This window comes from Magnolia sinica, chromosome 15, assembly GCF_029962835.1.
Source record: "Magnolia sinica isolate HGM2019 chromosome 15, MsV1, whole genome shotgun sequence".
NCBI lineage: Eukaryota > Viridiplantae > Streptophyta > Magnoliopsida > Magnoliales > Magnoliaceae > Magnolia > Magnolia sinica.
Window position 1 is genome coordinate 7,411,676 of NC_080587.1, and position 15,386 is coordinate 7,427,061.

The 15,386-nt window shown below is 40.9% G+C and overlaps 1 protein-coding gene and 1 long non-coding RNA gene across 2 annotated transcripts; both read right to left on the reverse strand.

Annotated features, from left to right (window-relative positions):
- Positions 1-498: 498 nt before the first annotated feature.
- Positions 499-3,089, reverse strand: LOC131226684 (uncharacterized). The gene is made up of 3 exons (XR_009161984.1): positions 2,351-3,089; positions 744-907; positions 499-630 (listed from the first exon to the last, which is right to left on the reverse strand). It is a non-coding gene; the product is annotated as an uncharacterized LOC131226684 (long non-coding RNA).
- Positions 3,090-3,096: 7 nt separating this feature from the next.
- LOC131228136 (putative disease resistance protein RGA4) lies at positions 3,097-6,156 on the reverse strand. Its single transcript, XM_058223967.1, has 2 exons — positions 3,226-6,156; positions 3,097-3,142 (listed from the first exon to the last, which is right to left on the reverse strand). The coding sequence occupies exons 1-2, from the start codon at positions 6,030-6,032 to the stop codon at positions 3,097-3,099; spliced, it is 2,853 nt and encodes a 950-aa protein (XP_058079950.1). The 5' UTR covers positions 6,033-6,156.
- Between the last annotated feature and the right edge of the window lie 9,230 nt (positions 6,157-15,386).

Here is a 15,386-nt window from a genome sequence, read left to right on the forward strand (position 1 = left end):
CTTTCATAAAGTCAAAGTATTATAATAGATATGTTAAATGATAAATGCATCAATATGGCTAAAAACTGTAACAAGTTGTGAAGAAGAAAGGATAAAGATGTCAGCCAAGCATGAAGCCTCTGTTAACAAATAACAAAAACCATGCATGTATTTGATGTTGATCAAGGCTTACATGCCAAATTAACCTTTTTTTTCATTTTAATTGTGCATTAGATATCCACCAACCAGCCACTTACGACATCAGACATCAGTTCCATATAGTTTATGGTTTATCACACATCTAAAGTAGGGCCTACAATTTGGATGATTTGATTTTGAGTCAGACATGCATAAGAACCATCACACTCGTGCTATATTATGACCATTTTTCTCACAAAAAAAAACCCAAGTGACAAATAGCATATACAATTGTAAGCATAGTTCTAAAGGCAGTATTTGGTAAAATCATATATTATGAAGCAAAGATAAGGATGAACAAGAAGTGATGCTTACAATTGGATGGCTATCCAATCTGAATATCTGGGATGTGTACTATCTTGTGCCAATTGTCACCTTTCTTCTCCTCGCATCGCTTCTATAAATGGGGACAGCCAGAGATTTGTAGACATTCAAAGTTTGTTAAGTTGCAACCTGGATGGCAAACACTCCACTTACATTGGTTGCACCACATTTGTAACACAAAAATAGAAAGTTTGCAAAGAAAATAAATATTGATTGACATTCAATGTAAGCTTGTTGCTCACCTGATAAGCAGGCCGGCCTGATTTTTAGTTCAACCACCATGCTGCCCTTTGCTCGTTCTCCTACAACTGTACAAGGATAGCACATGTGCTGCTAGGCCCCTTCTCCATCTCATTTGCTTTAGTCCCACTTTCATTCCTTGATTAAATTATGGTGCTTAAATGTTCTATTTGCCAAATAAATCAGCCAACCATAGAAAGCAATTTAGTAACCATACAACACATCTAACAGAAAAGGAGGTGGTTGACAATGCCCTAATAGAATATATACGCCATGTACAGGTTTTCAATTTGCATAAATAGACCCATAGTTCTTTGGAATTTACTTCATTATATGGTAGGTATGTATAATCAAGATAAGTGTACTATTGAATAAAAACATCCTTCAATGTATGATTGTTGAGCTTGCAATTTTGGATCATCCAACAACCTCTACAAGGATGATCTGCTTGCCTGTTTGGATTGGTGGAATCCAAAAATGTATGTGCAGAAAAGGAGTTTTCCGCTGATGTGATGTTTTCCGCTGATTGTGACAATAAAGTGACATCTTGGGAATTATTTTCCTTTCCAAAATTTTCCTTAAAAAAGGTATATTCTTTTTCCTCCAAAAACCTTGATAATCTAATTTTCCATACTTTCTAAGAAACAATATCATTTTTAATTAGACCATTGATCCTTTCCCATTTCCTTAAAAATCATAAAGGTTAAAGAAACAACATTTTCATAATTCTTTTATAGGTGTTTCCTTGTTTACGTATTCATGAGATGAGACATTTTCCTTTTCCAATTTATATTTTAGATTCCCCCAAATTCAAACGGGTCATAAAATACAACTTCTAGCTATAAAACCATGATTGACCTACATGATAATATGATCAAATCATATAAAATAAAAAATAGTGAATTCAAGCATCGTAGAACCTACATGTGTGTGTATTATATCGAAGGTGTGAAATAGATGAATCCCACCATAATGTTCTACAAACAATAAATCATGAGTGTAACTATTGGACGCGTTGGATGTGATCCGCAGGAGTGGATTAGGTGTTACCTGGGTAACACTTTATTGGGTGTTACCCTTACCATGTGGGGCCCAACTTGATGAATACATTGTATATCCACGCTGCCTGTCCGTTGTTTCATCTCATTTTAGGATGTCATCCCAAAATTTAAGTAGATCCAAGTCTCTGGTGGACCACACCACTGTAAAAAGTGGCGAATGACCATTAAAAACTTATTGAAAGCTACAAAGTTTTGGATCAATCTGATCTTTGTATTTTTCCCTTCATACAAGTCTGATTGACCTTAACAACAGGTTGGATTGAAAATAAACATTACGGATCTGCTTATGTGGGCTTGGGAAGTTTTTGATGGTGGGTGTTCAATCACCACTGTTTCCTGTGGTGTGGTCTACCTGAGATTTGGATCTAGTTAATTTTTTTTGGAAAAAATCCTAAAATAGGCTGGAAAATGGATGGATAGATTGGATATACAACACATAATGAAGGTGGGCCCCACAGTAAGGGTAACACACCCTTTAAGTTGTTATCCGGGTAACACCTAATCCGCGGCTAACACAGATAGGGTTGAGTGAATGAAGTAGTACTTACAATTGGAAGAAGAGGTAGGAAGGAGAGCGTTGATGCATTTCCTCTTCAACTCCAGCAGACGTCCACACCATTCGCCTTCTCTCCGGGATTGAAATTTGGGATATCCAATTTCAATATATGGGATGTGTGATATGTAGTGCCAATCCTTGCCTTTATCCTTCTTGCATCGCTTCTCTAATTGGGGACAGTCCGTGATTCTTAGACGTTGGAGATTTGTTAGGAGTTGCAACCCGGATGGCAAACACTCCAATTTATCACAATTCCAAATTACCAAATATCGAAGCGAGGAGAGGTTTCCAATCCACTCCGGCAGAGCCGTTAGACTTGGCCAATCCCATATTCGTAGGTGTTGCAGGTTTGTTAGGAGTTGCAACCCTGATGGCAAACACGTCAATTTATCACAACCTATAAACTCCAAACGTCGAAGCGAGGACAGGTTTCCTATCCACTCCGGCGGAGTCATTCCATTGATTGATAGAGCTTCCAGTGTTGTGACATGTCGTAGCCCTTCCGGCAAACATGTCAACTTCTGACAGGTCCTGATGGTGAGTTGTCGAAGGGAAGTAAGATGTTGCATATCCTCTGGTAAATATGCCAGCTCCCGACAATTATTAATTATCAAGTCTTGTAAGGCAGTGAGGTGTTGCAGTCCCCCTATCAAACTCGTTAAGCTTTGACACGTGTTGATGTTTAGACGATTAAGAGAGCTCAAGCCTTGTAGTCTCAAGGACGTTAGACCATTGCAGTTATGAAAATGCAGCCGATGGAGAGAGGTGAGGTTTTGTAACTCCTCTGGCAACAATGCCAGCTCATCACACCCATAAATAGACGGAGAATTTAGAGCAGCAAGGTTTCCAAGCTCCCTAGATACAGACTCTAGCTTTGGGCATTCCCTAATATCTAGGCTCGAGAGATGGGTATGGTTTTCAAACAACCCATCTGGCAGCGACCTTAGCTCCCTGAAACCTTGAACCTCGAGGGAGGAAAGTGAGGTTAGGTTTGCCACTGAACCTAACAACATCTCATTACCATCCGTCAATTCCAATTCTTTTAGAGATGGCAGGCATGGAAGTGTTGTTAACTTTGGACATCCCCAGACAGTTAATCGGTTAAGGCAGGGGAGTACTCTTCCATTGGATCCTGACCACTCCTCTAAATTAGGCATATCTTGGATGGTGAGTTCTTTCAGTGATGGGAATGCCTCTGTGACATCGTCGCCATAGAAATGCTTTCCAATAGACTTCACAGCATCCATTCCACGTATCACAAGAACCTTCAGGAATGGCAAGTGGCTGAGCGGGGGGAGCTGTTCGCATCTTCTGCAATTAATCACTGAAACTTTAATCAGATTTGGAAGCGATGAAGAACACATCCAATACGGAAATCTGACACCCATGTACTCTTCCACAGTCAACCTTTTGAGATTTCGATGTGGTCGGAGACCTTCAAGGGTTTGCTCGACATTTCCTTCCAACTGAAGATCAATATCCTGACCCCATGAAAAGCGTAACATACAAAGGTTTGGCTTATTCTTCAAGTTTGCTTCCTGGGCATTTGCTGCACACATCACATTCTCGAGGTTTCGAATAGTCAATTCTCCACCAAGGTTTAGACCTTGCAGCTCTCTTATACCACATCCATTATCCTTACCAACTATGAATATTGTCAAGGTCTGAAGGAGCTTTAATTGTCCCATATTAGCTGGCATATGGGTCAATTTATCATTATACCAATCTATTTCAAGATGTCTTAGGCTAGTCATTTTGCTCATGTCTCTGGGTAATTCTGCAGGATTATTATGCCCCAAGAGTCTTAACGTTTGCAAATGGTGAAGGGTGCTAATGGATTCAGGGACGGCTCGTATTTTAGTATAAGACAGGTCGAGGTATCTTAAGTGTTTCAACCTGCCAATTGAAACCAAAATCTCCGTAGTGACACACGCGAAACTTAAATCTAACACCCTTAAGCACATGAAATTTGTTAAAAGATTACGTGGGACGCTGAAAGGCTGTACTCTTGCATCCAGAAGCAGTGTTCGCAAATGGTTTGCTTTCCTTGAGGCCTTTGGGACTGTTAGGACCCATTCATAATACTCACCCAACATGAAGAAACAGCGATATATGTCAGGAATACTCACTGCATTCTTCACCTGCACAATCGAGCATTCGTTCCGTGCAAGATAGCATGCAAGATCATGCACAAGGTCATGCATCTTGCACCATAATATATTCCCATCTTCATCTTTCTTAACATCCTGAAAGAAGGACCGCCATAATAGATTATTGAAATACTCTCCACCGATATCTTCCATTTGTTTACTTCCATCAGATGGTTGAACGAAACCTTCTGCCATCCATAATAGGATTAGTTTCTTCTTATCGATTATATGATCTTTCGGAAATATTGAGCAGTATGCAAAGCATTGCTTCAAATGTGATGGAAGATGAAAATAACTCAATCTCAGAGCAGGTAAAATGCCACTCTCTTCTTCAGGTATATTCCAAATTTCACTTTCTTTGACAAACAGCCACTCTCTTTCATCTGTTTTAAAGCGCATCAAGCCGCCCAATGCCTTCGCTGCCAAAGGGACGCCCCCGCACTTCTTTACAATTTCCTTCGCATGCATTACGAGGTTTGGAGGTTCTTGTCTTCCATGCCCAAAGGCTCGCTGCATGAACAGAGACAAACAATCATCCTCTGAGAGTCTTGGCAAATGGTGTGGAGGGAGAGTGCCCATGATCGAAGCAACTTTTTCACTACGGGTAGTTACTATGATTTTACTACCCCTCGCACCTCCTCTGAGAAATTGTTTCAACTGATCCCAATTCTCGGGATTTTCATCCCACACGTCATCCAACACAAGTAAAAACTTCTTCCCACGTAGCTTTTCTTGGAGGCAACGCTGCAGTAAATCCAATTCTAGGAGATCATGTTTCCCATTGGTAGCAGACTCTAAAATTGTTTTTGTTAGCCTCCTCACATCAAAGTCATCCGACACACAAACCCACATTCTCAGCTCGAAATGCTTCGCTACCCTCTCGTCATTGTAAGCGAATTGAGCAAGTGTGGTCTTCCCAAGGCCCCCCATACCGACTATGGGGATGATCGAGACATCTTCTTGAGTACTGACATGAATCAACAACTCTACGGTTTTCTCCTTATCTTCGTCTCTTCCATAAACTTCTGACTCAATCACAAAAGAGGCGGTTTGTAGTCTCCCTTCAGTATTGCCTGGCCGATCTACAACTCCCTCTCTCAAATGGAACTTCAACCTCTCTGCTGCAATCCCATCTAATCTCTCCCCAATTTCCTTTATCCTACTCCCCATCCTCAGGCAAAATACAAGTGAGTTTGGAAAAGAAAAGAAGTTGCGTACCCGATTCACCGTAGCAGACTGAGTCCTCACTTTCCGCCGAAAAGCTTCTATTGCAAACTCATCTATCAAGTCATCTGCAACATAGGTTGCGTCCTTAAGCTTCTTTAGCCAATTCTTCACTGCCTCGTTCTTCACTTGCTGCTCCTCTGCATCTTGAAGCACCGCATGGATCGTTGACAACGTGCTCTCGAGCTTCCCCAACTCTTTCTTGACACCCCACGCTGATCCAAACTCTTGCAGAAGTAGAGAATTCAAGTTCCCCAATACTGTTTTAACAAAAGCAGAGAGAATTGCTTCTGCCGCCATCTTTTCTTGGTATTGCAGAGATGCTGAAGAACTCAAAATGGTGATAATGTAGAATGGAAGATAATGAAACTGTGAACTATGTGCTATTTTTCATGAAGTGGGAGGAGTTACCAGGGAAGGATAAAGAAAGAACAAGGAAAGCATCAAGAAGCTGCCAGTGCTGTTATTTTCATAACATGAATGTGGTGGGCCACCTTCGTTGACAATGCGGGATACTTGTTACTGCTCATATTTAAGTGGGAAAGGAATCTCTCCCTCAAGGACGGCTCAAATTGCGTTCACTATAATCTCCACCACAGACATTGCAACTGTCAATAAATGGGCCCATCTGGTTTGGTTTTTGTGCCATGGATTTGGTGATGGAACACAGTTAGAGGTACCACCATAGACATGCATGCTTCATCTCATGTGCGCCGTCAGGGAATGGGCCATGACCCAAAAGCTTCAATGATCAAATAATCCTGCAGCCTCTCCTTAACATAAATGGGTAATTGTCTTGCATGTGGCACATCTGTGGTGATTAAGATTGTTGGTTTGGTGGGCCACTATGTAGAGGTCCTAATTGGGTGATACGTGTAATTTTTCACTTAAGGAAGTTGCTGGTGATTTTCTCAAGTGGTGACTTGATGATCTTGACAAAATCTCATTCTATTTGCATTTTTTTCTTAAAGGAAGTTGCTGGTGATTTCTTTAAAGTATGCTCAAAAGGGCACGTTGACTTGACTTGCTGTCCTTTACTTAAAAGTATGAACGATCAAAATACCTCAAAAATCTCCCTTCCGTGATTCCTAGTCCACTTGCAACAATTTAAATAGTGAGCTAGATATCCATTAACCCCGCGGGGCCCGGCCCACCGTAGTTGGGAGATGAAAATATCTTCCTAGCTAGATGAAACCACACCTTTGCCTCCTGTAGTTTCTAACATCACATGATGACTTTTACACATTTCTTACCGATCGGTGCATTCCACCAGATGGACAGACTAGATCAATGCATGCATGTCAAGTAATTGAACAAAGAGCTTGCAAGTTCCAACATTTCCAATAGATGAATGGCACCGGTGCCCAAGTCCAGGGGGCCCATCATGTTTTAATTACAAAATTCACTCTGCTAATTAAATTTTATGCTTGATGTTAAGTCTTGAGGTTAAAATAAATAAATAAATAAATCAACTAGATCCACAAATCAGATGGGCCACACCACATGGAATAATGTAAATGGGATGTAAACCATATATAGGTTTGTTTGTGGGCCACCATGTGGTATATCTTTCATCAACCCCGTTAATCAGGTTCACATTTCAAGGAATCTCTCTCTCAAATTGTGTTCAATCCAATCTCCACCATAGATATGCATGTCATCTTGATCGCAACTGGTTACTTGATGGGGGGCAATCTGGTTAGGTTTTCTTGCCATGAGTTTGGGACACAATTTAAGGTACCACCATAGATATGTATGGTTCAACTCAGGTTCCATCCCAAGGATTGGGCCATGGCCCAACTCTCTTCAGCATAAACAGCTAATTGTCTTAAATGTGGCACATAAATCTGGGTGGGGCCCACTGTTTTGTTTGTGAGAAATCTACTCCGTCCATACATTTTTTGAGATCATATTAGGTTACAAGGACAAAAATGAGCCGGATCCAATACTCAAGTGTGCTGAAAACATGAGGATTGAACATCCACGGTTGAAATATTTGTGGGGCCATAGAAGTTTTGAATCAAGCTAATACTCACGTTTTCAGCTCATCCCAGTAGGAATGGCGTTATGAATAGTATGGATGGCATTTAAACATCACTATCGACTCCGGGGAGGTTTCAAAGGTAGAAATTTCCCTACCCACCTTTTCCCTTAGTGTGGCCCACTTGAGTCTTGGATCCTACTAACCGTTGGCTTTAAAGTCCTAAAATTAGCTCACAAAATGGATGGACAAGGTGGATTTCTCACGAAAACCACGGTGGGCCCCACCCAGTTTCCAGCCTAGGAACTTCCGGCGACGGCTTTGGTAGGAAATCCGCGTCCCTTGACTACCGGCGCGGTGGGCCCCACAATCAAGAATCCACCTAAGCCATGTCCATTGTGCCTTTTTATCTTTTGGGAAGTTGCTGACGATTTTCTTCAAGTTTGGCTGGCCTAAAAGGACGTGTTCTTGACTTGACTTGGGGACCTTTGGATGAAAGGATAAACTATTTTTTTTTTTTTAAAAGAACTTAGAAAATTAAATTTTAAAATAAATGAAAAAAAAAAATAATAAAACTACCTTCCCATCTAGGTACATAAATAATGGTCTAATTGCAACAATTCAAGTAGTGGTACAAGCAGCCACCAACCTGTAGGGCCCACCGAAGTTGGGTAATGAAAATATCTTGCTAGCTGATGGCTCCTGAAATATCTCATACTTGTGATGACTACTATACATTTTTGTCCATCAGCATGGCCCACCAGATGGACAGACTGGATCACCCCATGCACATTTAGCACCGGAACAAGGACCTTGTAAGTTACAACATTTGGGATAGATGCCACCACCTGAACCATTCACTCATACATTTAGGAACAAGCCATGGTGTAATAATCACACTAGTCGGATGATCCTAACCCTTTGAATGGAGCCAATTTGCTAACAATCATCCATTGTTTACTAGCGATAATTCACATTGTTAGAATCATCAAATTGAAGTGTTCCTTTAAGATTATAATAAATAAAAAGTGGGATCCATCCACTAGATGTTTCAAGAAGATGATTGGACCTATTTTGTTTCTCCAGTTAATCTGGACTGTCCACTGTCCATTTTCATGCTATTAATTGGACACTTAGAATCTCCTGATTTTGCACCATGGCTTGCTCATAATTGTATGAATGAATGAATAGTTTGGATCAGCAATATGTCAACATTGCTAACACCTGAAGATGTTAGCAAACCCTAATTTATAATTATTATGTATTGAGTTGAGTCTTTTAGACTCGATCGGGTTGAAAAATGAATTCTTGTTGATTTTATTTTCATATTTTAACGCAAAATTAACGTAATTTTCACATCAAAATTATTTACTATTTAAAATTAATTCATTATTTCCATCCCACCTAACCTAACCAAAGAAAACATGATACAAATAGGGTTGGCAATGAAACTGGATGGCTTCAAGCATAACCATCAATTAGGGCTGTCCAAGGGCCCTGACTCGGTCAGTCTATTCTCAAGTTTTGAACTACAGGTGACAATGTATTGGGTCAACAGACCCGAGCTGCTCCTAATGAAGGTGGGACTAAGCCAAATGGGTATGGGTCTGAGTAGGGTTGAACCATATCCAATCTGACCTAACTCAGCCATATAAAAAACCAATGGGCTGGGCCAACATTTATGCATGTGACACATCTGCCGCATGTGCAACATGGTTGGTACCCTAAATATTCATTCACATTTACATGCAACACCTCCGAGCTAGGTGGTGTTGGCTCTGTGAGGTCCCCCCCTGGTGTTTTTCTTTTTTTTATTTTCATCCACGCCGTCCATCCGTTTTTCCAGCTCATTCTGGGAGAGGAGCCAAAAAATAAAGCGGATTCAACGTTCAAATGTACCACACCACAGGAAACGGGAAACAACCGCAGTTGAAACCTTCGTAGGGCCCACCAAAATGTTTATATTTCATCCAACCTGTTGATAAGGTCACACTGACATGGATGAAGGGAAAGCACAAATATCAGCTAAATCCAAAACTTCTATGGTCCAAGGAAGTTTTTAACGGTGGGCGTTCAGTCTCTACTATTTCCAGTGGTATCGTTCACTTGAGCTTTTGACCTGCTTCAGTTTTTAGCTCACGCGTTAAAATGAGCTGAAAAAATTGATGGACGGTGTGGATAAAACACACATGTCACGGTGGGCCCCAGAACGCCCAAGTCCACCCAGCTCGGTGGCATTGGGGTCACCAACCAATCCGCTTTATGATCGGTCCTTCAGTCCAATAGTCGTAGTGATGGATGGATCCTAACCATCGAACTGGCTTCTATCAAATGGATGGTTGATACAAAATGGTAAATGCTCCCTATTCCGTGGGATAGTTAAGATCATCAAACCAATGGGGACATTTTATCTGTGCTACATCCACAACGGGATTCAATTTGAACGGACCAGATTACCGGACACGTGTGCCCATTGTTCGGTGGACAAACCACCATCATTCTTGAACGGGTGCTGAACTATCACCGTACATGAGACATGGACACGTCACCCATGCCCAGTAAATATTGAAGAACTGATCACCTGCAGACAGGGGTATCAGAACTTTTGGTACCATACAGTCTTTCACGGCAACAGGCCACTCGTGCAGGACATCAGTACCATCAATGCGGTATGGCCCACCTCCAAGATCACGGAAGCAGATTGCGTGGAAGCTATGCGGACCAACCGTGATGTCTGTGAGAAATCCACTCCGTCCATCCGTTTGTAGACTTGACTTGCTGACCTTTGCTTGAAAGTATGAATGATCAAAATACCCTGAAAATCACCCTATGGGTGATCCCTGGTCTACTTGCAACAATTTAAATAGTAAGCCGGACAGCCATCAGCCCCCCGACTCAGCTGAAAGTAGCTTCCTAGCTGAATGGAACCACACCTTTGCCCTTGTGCAATTCCTGACGTCACATAATGTCTGCTACACATTTCTTTGCCAATTGGTGCGGTCCACCAGATGGTCGGATTGGTTCAATGCATGCATGTGGAGTGGTTGAACAAGGAACTTGCAAGTTCCAACATTTGTAATAGATGAATGGCACCAGTGACCAAGTCCAGGAGGCTCACCATGTTTTAATTACAAAATTCACTCTGCTAATCAAATTTTATACTCGAGGTTAAAAAATCAACTAGATCCATAAATCAAATGGGCCACACCACATGAAATAATGTAAATGGGATGTCAACTATATATAGGTTTGTTTGTACATGGGCCACCATGTGATATATCTTTCATCAACTCCGATTATCAGGTTTACAATTCAAGGAAGCTCTTCCTCAAATTGTTTTCAATCCAATCTCCACCATAGACATGTGTGTGATCTTGATCGCAACTGATTAGTGGATGGGGCCATCTGGTTAGGCTTTCTAGCCCTGAGTTTGGTGAGGGACACAATTTGAGGTATCACCATAGACATGTATGGTTCATCTCAGGTGCTGGGCTATGGCCCAACTCTCTTCAACATAGACTAGACGGCTAATTGTCTTTAATGTAACACATATACAATTATTAGAATTTTTGATCTGGTGGGCCACTATGTAGATGCCCTAATTGCCTGATGTGTAATTTTTTACCTAAGCAAGCTACTGGTGATTTTCTCAAGTACTGACTTGACCTGGTAACCTTTACAAAATCTCATTCTACGTGGACACAGCATTGCTGGATCCTTGACTATGGGGCGTGGTGGGCCCCACAGTCAAGGATCCACCTAAATTATGTCCATTCTTTGTGCATCTTTTTTCCTTGAGGAAGTTGCAGATGATTTTCTTGAAGAGTGGCAGGCCAAAAGGACGCATTCTTGATTTGACTTGTGAACCTTCGCATGAAAGGACAAACTATTAAAAATAAAATAAAAAATAAAAATTGAAAAACTCCCTATCTAGGTACATAAACAATGGTCCACTTGCAATAGTGATAATATCTTGCTAGTTGCTAGCTCTTGAAATTTTCAATATCTCGTGATGACTGTAGTACATTTTTTCCCAATTAGCATAGCCCATTAGATGGACAGACTAGATCATCACATGCACATTTAGCACCAGAATAAAGACCTTGCAAGTTGCAACATTTGGGATAGATGTCGCCACCTGAACCATTCACTCATTTATACAATTAGGAACAAGCCACGGTGTAATAATCACACTGGTAGGATGATCCTAACCCTTTGAATGGAGCCAATTTGCTAACAACCATCCATTGTTTACGAAGGATAATTCACATGGCTAGAATCATCAAATCAAAATGTTCCTTTAAGATCATAATAAATAAAATGTGGGGATCCATCCACTACATGTTTCAAGAAGATGATTGAACCTATTTTGTTTCTCCAATCAATCTTGACTGTCCATTTTCATGCTTTTAATCGGACGCTTAGGATCTCCTGATTTTGCACCATGGCTTGCTTGTAATGGTATGAATGAATGAATAGTTTGGATCAGCAATAGGTCAACATTGCCAACACCTAGAGATATTTGCAAACCCTAATTGATAATTATTATCTATCAAGTTGAGTCTGATCAACTTGAATCAGCTGAAAAATGAATTATTGTCGATTTTATTTTTATGTTTTAATGAAAAATTATCATAATTTTCACATGAAAATTATTTACTATTTAAAATTAATTCATTATTTCCATCCCACCTAACCAAACCAACGAAAACATGACACCAATAGGGCTGGCAATGGACGTGGATGGCTTCAAGCATAACCGGCCATCAATTAGGGCTGTCCAAGGGCCTTGGCTCAATCAATCTGTTCTCAGATTTTGAATTATAGGTGACAATGTGTTGGGTCAACCAGTAGGTCAACGGACCTGAGCTACTCGTAACAAAGGTTGGACTAAGCCAAATGGGTATGAGTTTGAGTAGGGTTGAACCATATCCAACCTGACCCAACCCAACCATATAAATTACAAATGGTTTATGCTAGTTAAACCAATCCAGCCTGACCCAATAGCCCCATGTTCCATTCTTAAACTTAGGGTTGCAACTTGTGTTCGGGTCAAACCAAACCCAATTGACCACAACTGAGTTCGGATCAGGTTGTCAAGGTCCTCTGTTTGGGTTAGTATAGGAAAATACCAACCTAATTTGCATTTGGGTTGAGCATATTCGGGCCAGGTTAAGTCAGGTTGGGAATAATGAAAACATCAACATGCCCAAGAGTCATACTTAAACCTTTGTTTGGTTGTCCAAGTCAGGTCTAGTGGGTCTAAACCAACTGAACTACAATTAAACTACATCAACCTGCCCATGGGGTTTTTTTTTGAGGGCCCAGACCTGGATCTGATAGTGTTCAAGTTGGTAAGAGCAGTTAGATGGTCAGGCATGCATGATGGATGGATCATATCACACACTCCTGCTACTTTTACACATATATAGTGTGTAAATGGGCTCTTCATGCATGTTGGCTTCGCAAACCTTTAATATATAATAATAGCATAAAAATGTATTTAAAGAAATATTAATGCAGGGGCATTTTCATGTTAGACAGGCCACATGCCTTACACTGGGCTTGAGTGGGGTTGCCTGCAGGATGCAAAGGCACACTCGGGGTGGATGGCCCATGTGAGGCGGGTGGCTCGTCGTGAGGCGGGCCCCATTCGTGTGAGGTGGTGGCTCGTGTGAAGTTGAACCCATGTGAAGTGGGGCCCCAAAGGGGAGTTCAGCCGAGGTACTAACCTATGAGATGTAGAGCCTGGGCTATGAGATAAAAAGATTAATTCACCATGCTCTATTAGTTTGATCTTTTAGAATAACTGGTTAATTATCCTGCATTAAAGTGGTATCAGAGCAGGAGGTCTTGTGTTCAAGACTCCGGCATTTTCACGCCGGGCTCGAGCGGGGTTGTGTGAGCGGGTCCCATCCATGTGAAATGAACAAGAACTCTAATACATAATTACTGATAACTAATGAGAAAGCTGTACTTTCCCACCTTAATTACACTTATATGAAGTCTCAGAAAAAAAAAAAAAAAAAACAAAAAAATGATCAATGGTTGTGATAAATCCAGGAAAAAGCTTCTTGGCATGTACAATCTGACATCGAGAGCATGGGGCCCACCAAGATTGGGATTGAGGCTTAACCTGTGATCCGCTAAATTCTGGAAACCTGTAATCTAGCATTGGCCTTGTAATTCTTGAAAGCTTAAACAGAGAGATTCACAACCAAACAGTAAAAACAATGGCTGATCAAAGGAAATAGTACAGTAAAAAACAGCATAGCAGTATAGCACAGTAAAAACAATGGCTGATTAATTCCTTGCAATATAGCACAGTAAAAAACAGCATAGCAGTATATCACAGTAAAAACAATGGCTGATCAATTCCTTGCAATATAGCACAGTAAAAAACAGCATAGCAGTTAGGCTACAGATCCATTTTACATGCATTCTAAAATAAATACAACCTTTCTTCCAACACTCAAACATTCATTACATCGTTGGCCTTCTAACTCAACACAACGATAGAGCTACAAACAGCTAGTAAAGTGACCCTTGCTTCTGAAAACCTATTTGTGAAGCCTAGCAACTGATGAACTCGAAAGTGGTAAGGAACATCATGCTTGATCTGAAGAATCCCTTTTGAAGACGAGATTGCCCACCCTTGACATAGAATTTGAGAGGCCCATTTAATCATTTTCAATTTGGAGCCGGCCTTATGCCGAAGGGTCCATTGCTTGACTGGGCCCGCATGGGTCATGGGTGGATCATCTGGTATGTCAATCTTGTAAGCCCTATGGTGAGAGGCAACTGTATAAATATCACATCAATTAGACAATCCTATCCGTCCATGTAACAGCCTTCAAGCAAACGGATGATGACAAAAATCAGCCAATAGTCCACATTCAACAAAGAAAATTGTAAAGCTAGGATTCTCCTATCTGCATGTTTTTTGTACAATCACCCACAAACAGCGAGCAGATGCTGGTCTTCATAGTCTGACTATGCAGTGGAAATTAGGTAGCTCAGATTCTCCATCTTCTGTACAATCACCCACAACAGTAGGGGCGAGCACCGTGGTGATCTTGATCATTTGACCATACAGTCAAGTGAGCCCCATCCATGAATGGACCACAGACCCCTCAATTGCGGAGAAAACCTTTACTTTGACTTGTATCCCACTTTCCTTCAAATACTTCAAGATCTAAGGGATGAGAGGTACCAGGTCTGGCTTTTCTAATCCAAGCTGTTGTATTGAATGGAAGTTTGGCCGAATCCATTCATAGAATGGTCTTCGTTGTAAGGGGCAAAATTGTAGCCAGGTCATCAATAGGTAGATTAGAGATCGATATTTGACCTGTATCTGCAACATAACAGTAACTTTTGGATTAAAAATTTTACACTAAAACCATGTATGGAGTAGTTATTATCCATATGCATTAAGAAAACAATGCATGTACCAGCCAGCAGAAAGTTGAGATATTCATTTAAGCTCCCTTATATTTCCATGAGTAAGTAACTGCAGATGGGGAATCCCAGTAGACATTGTTGAACATTTTCAGAAGTATTTCTACTAATATTACTGTTTGAGGTACTAATAAAATCAAAACCACTAGATCCTATAGCCTTGATGGGAAGGAATGATGCATAGCATTGTATACATAGATCGATCTTCATTTTGG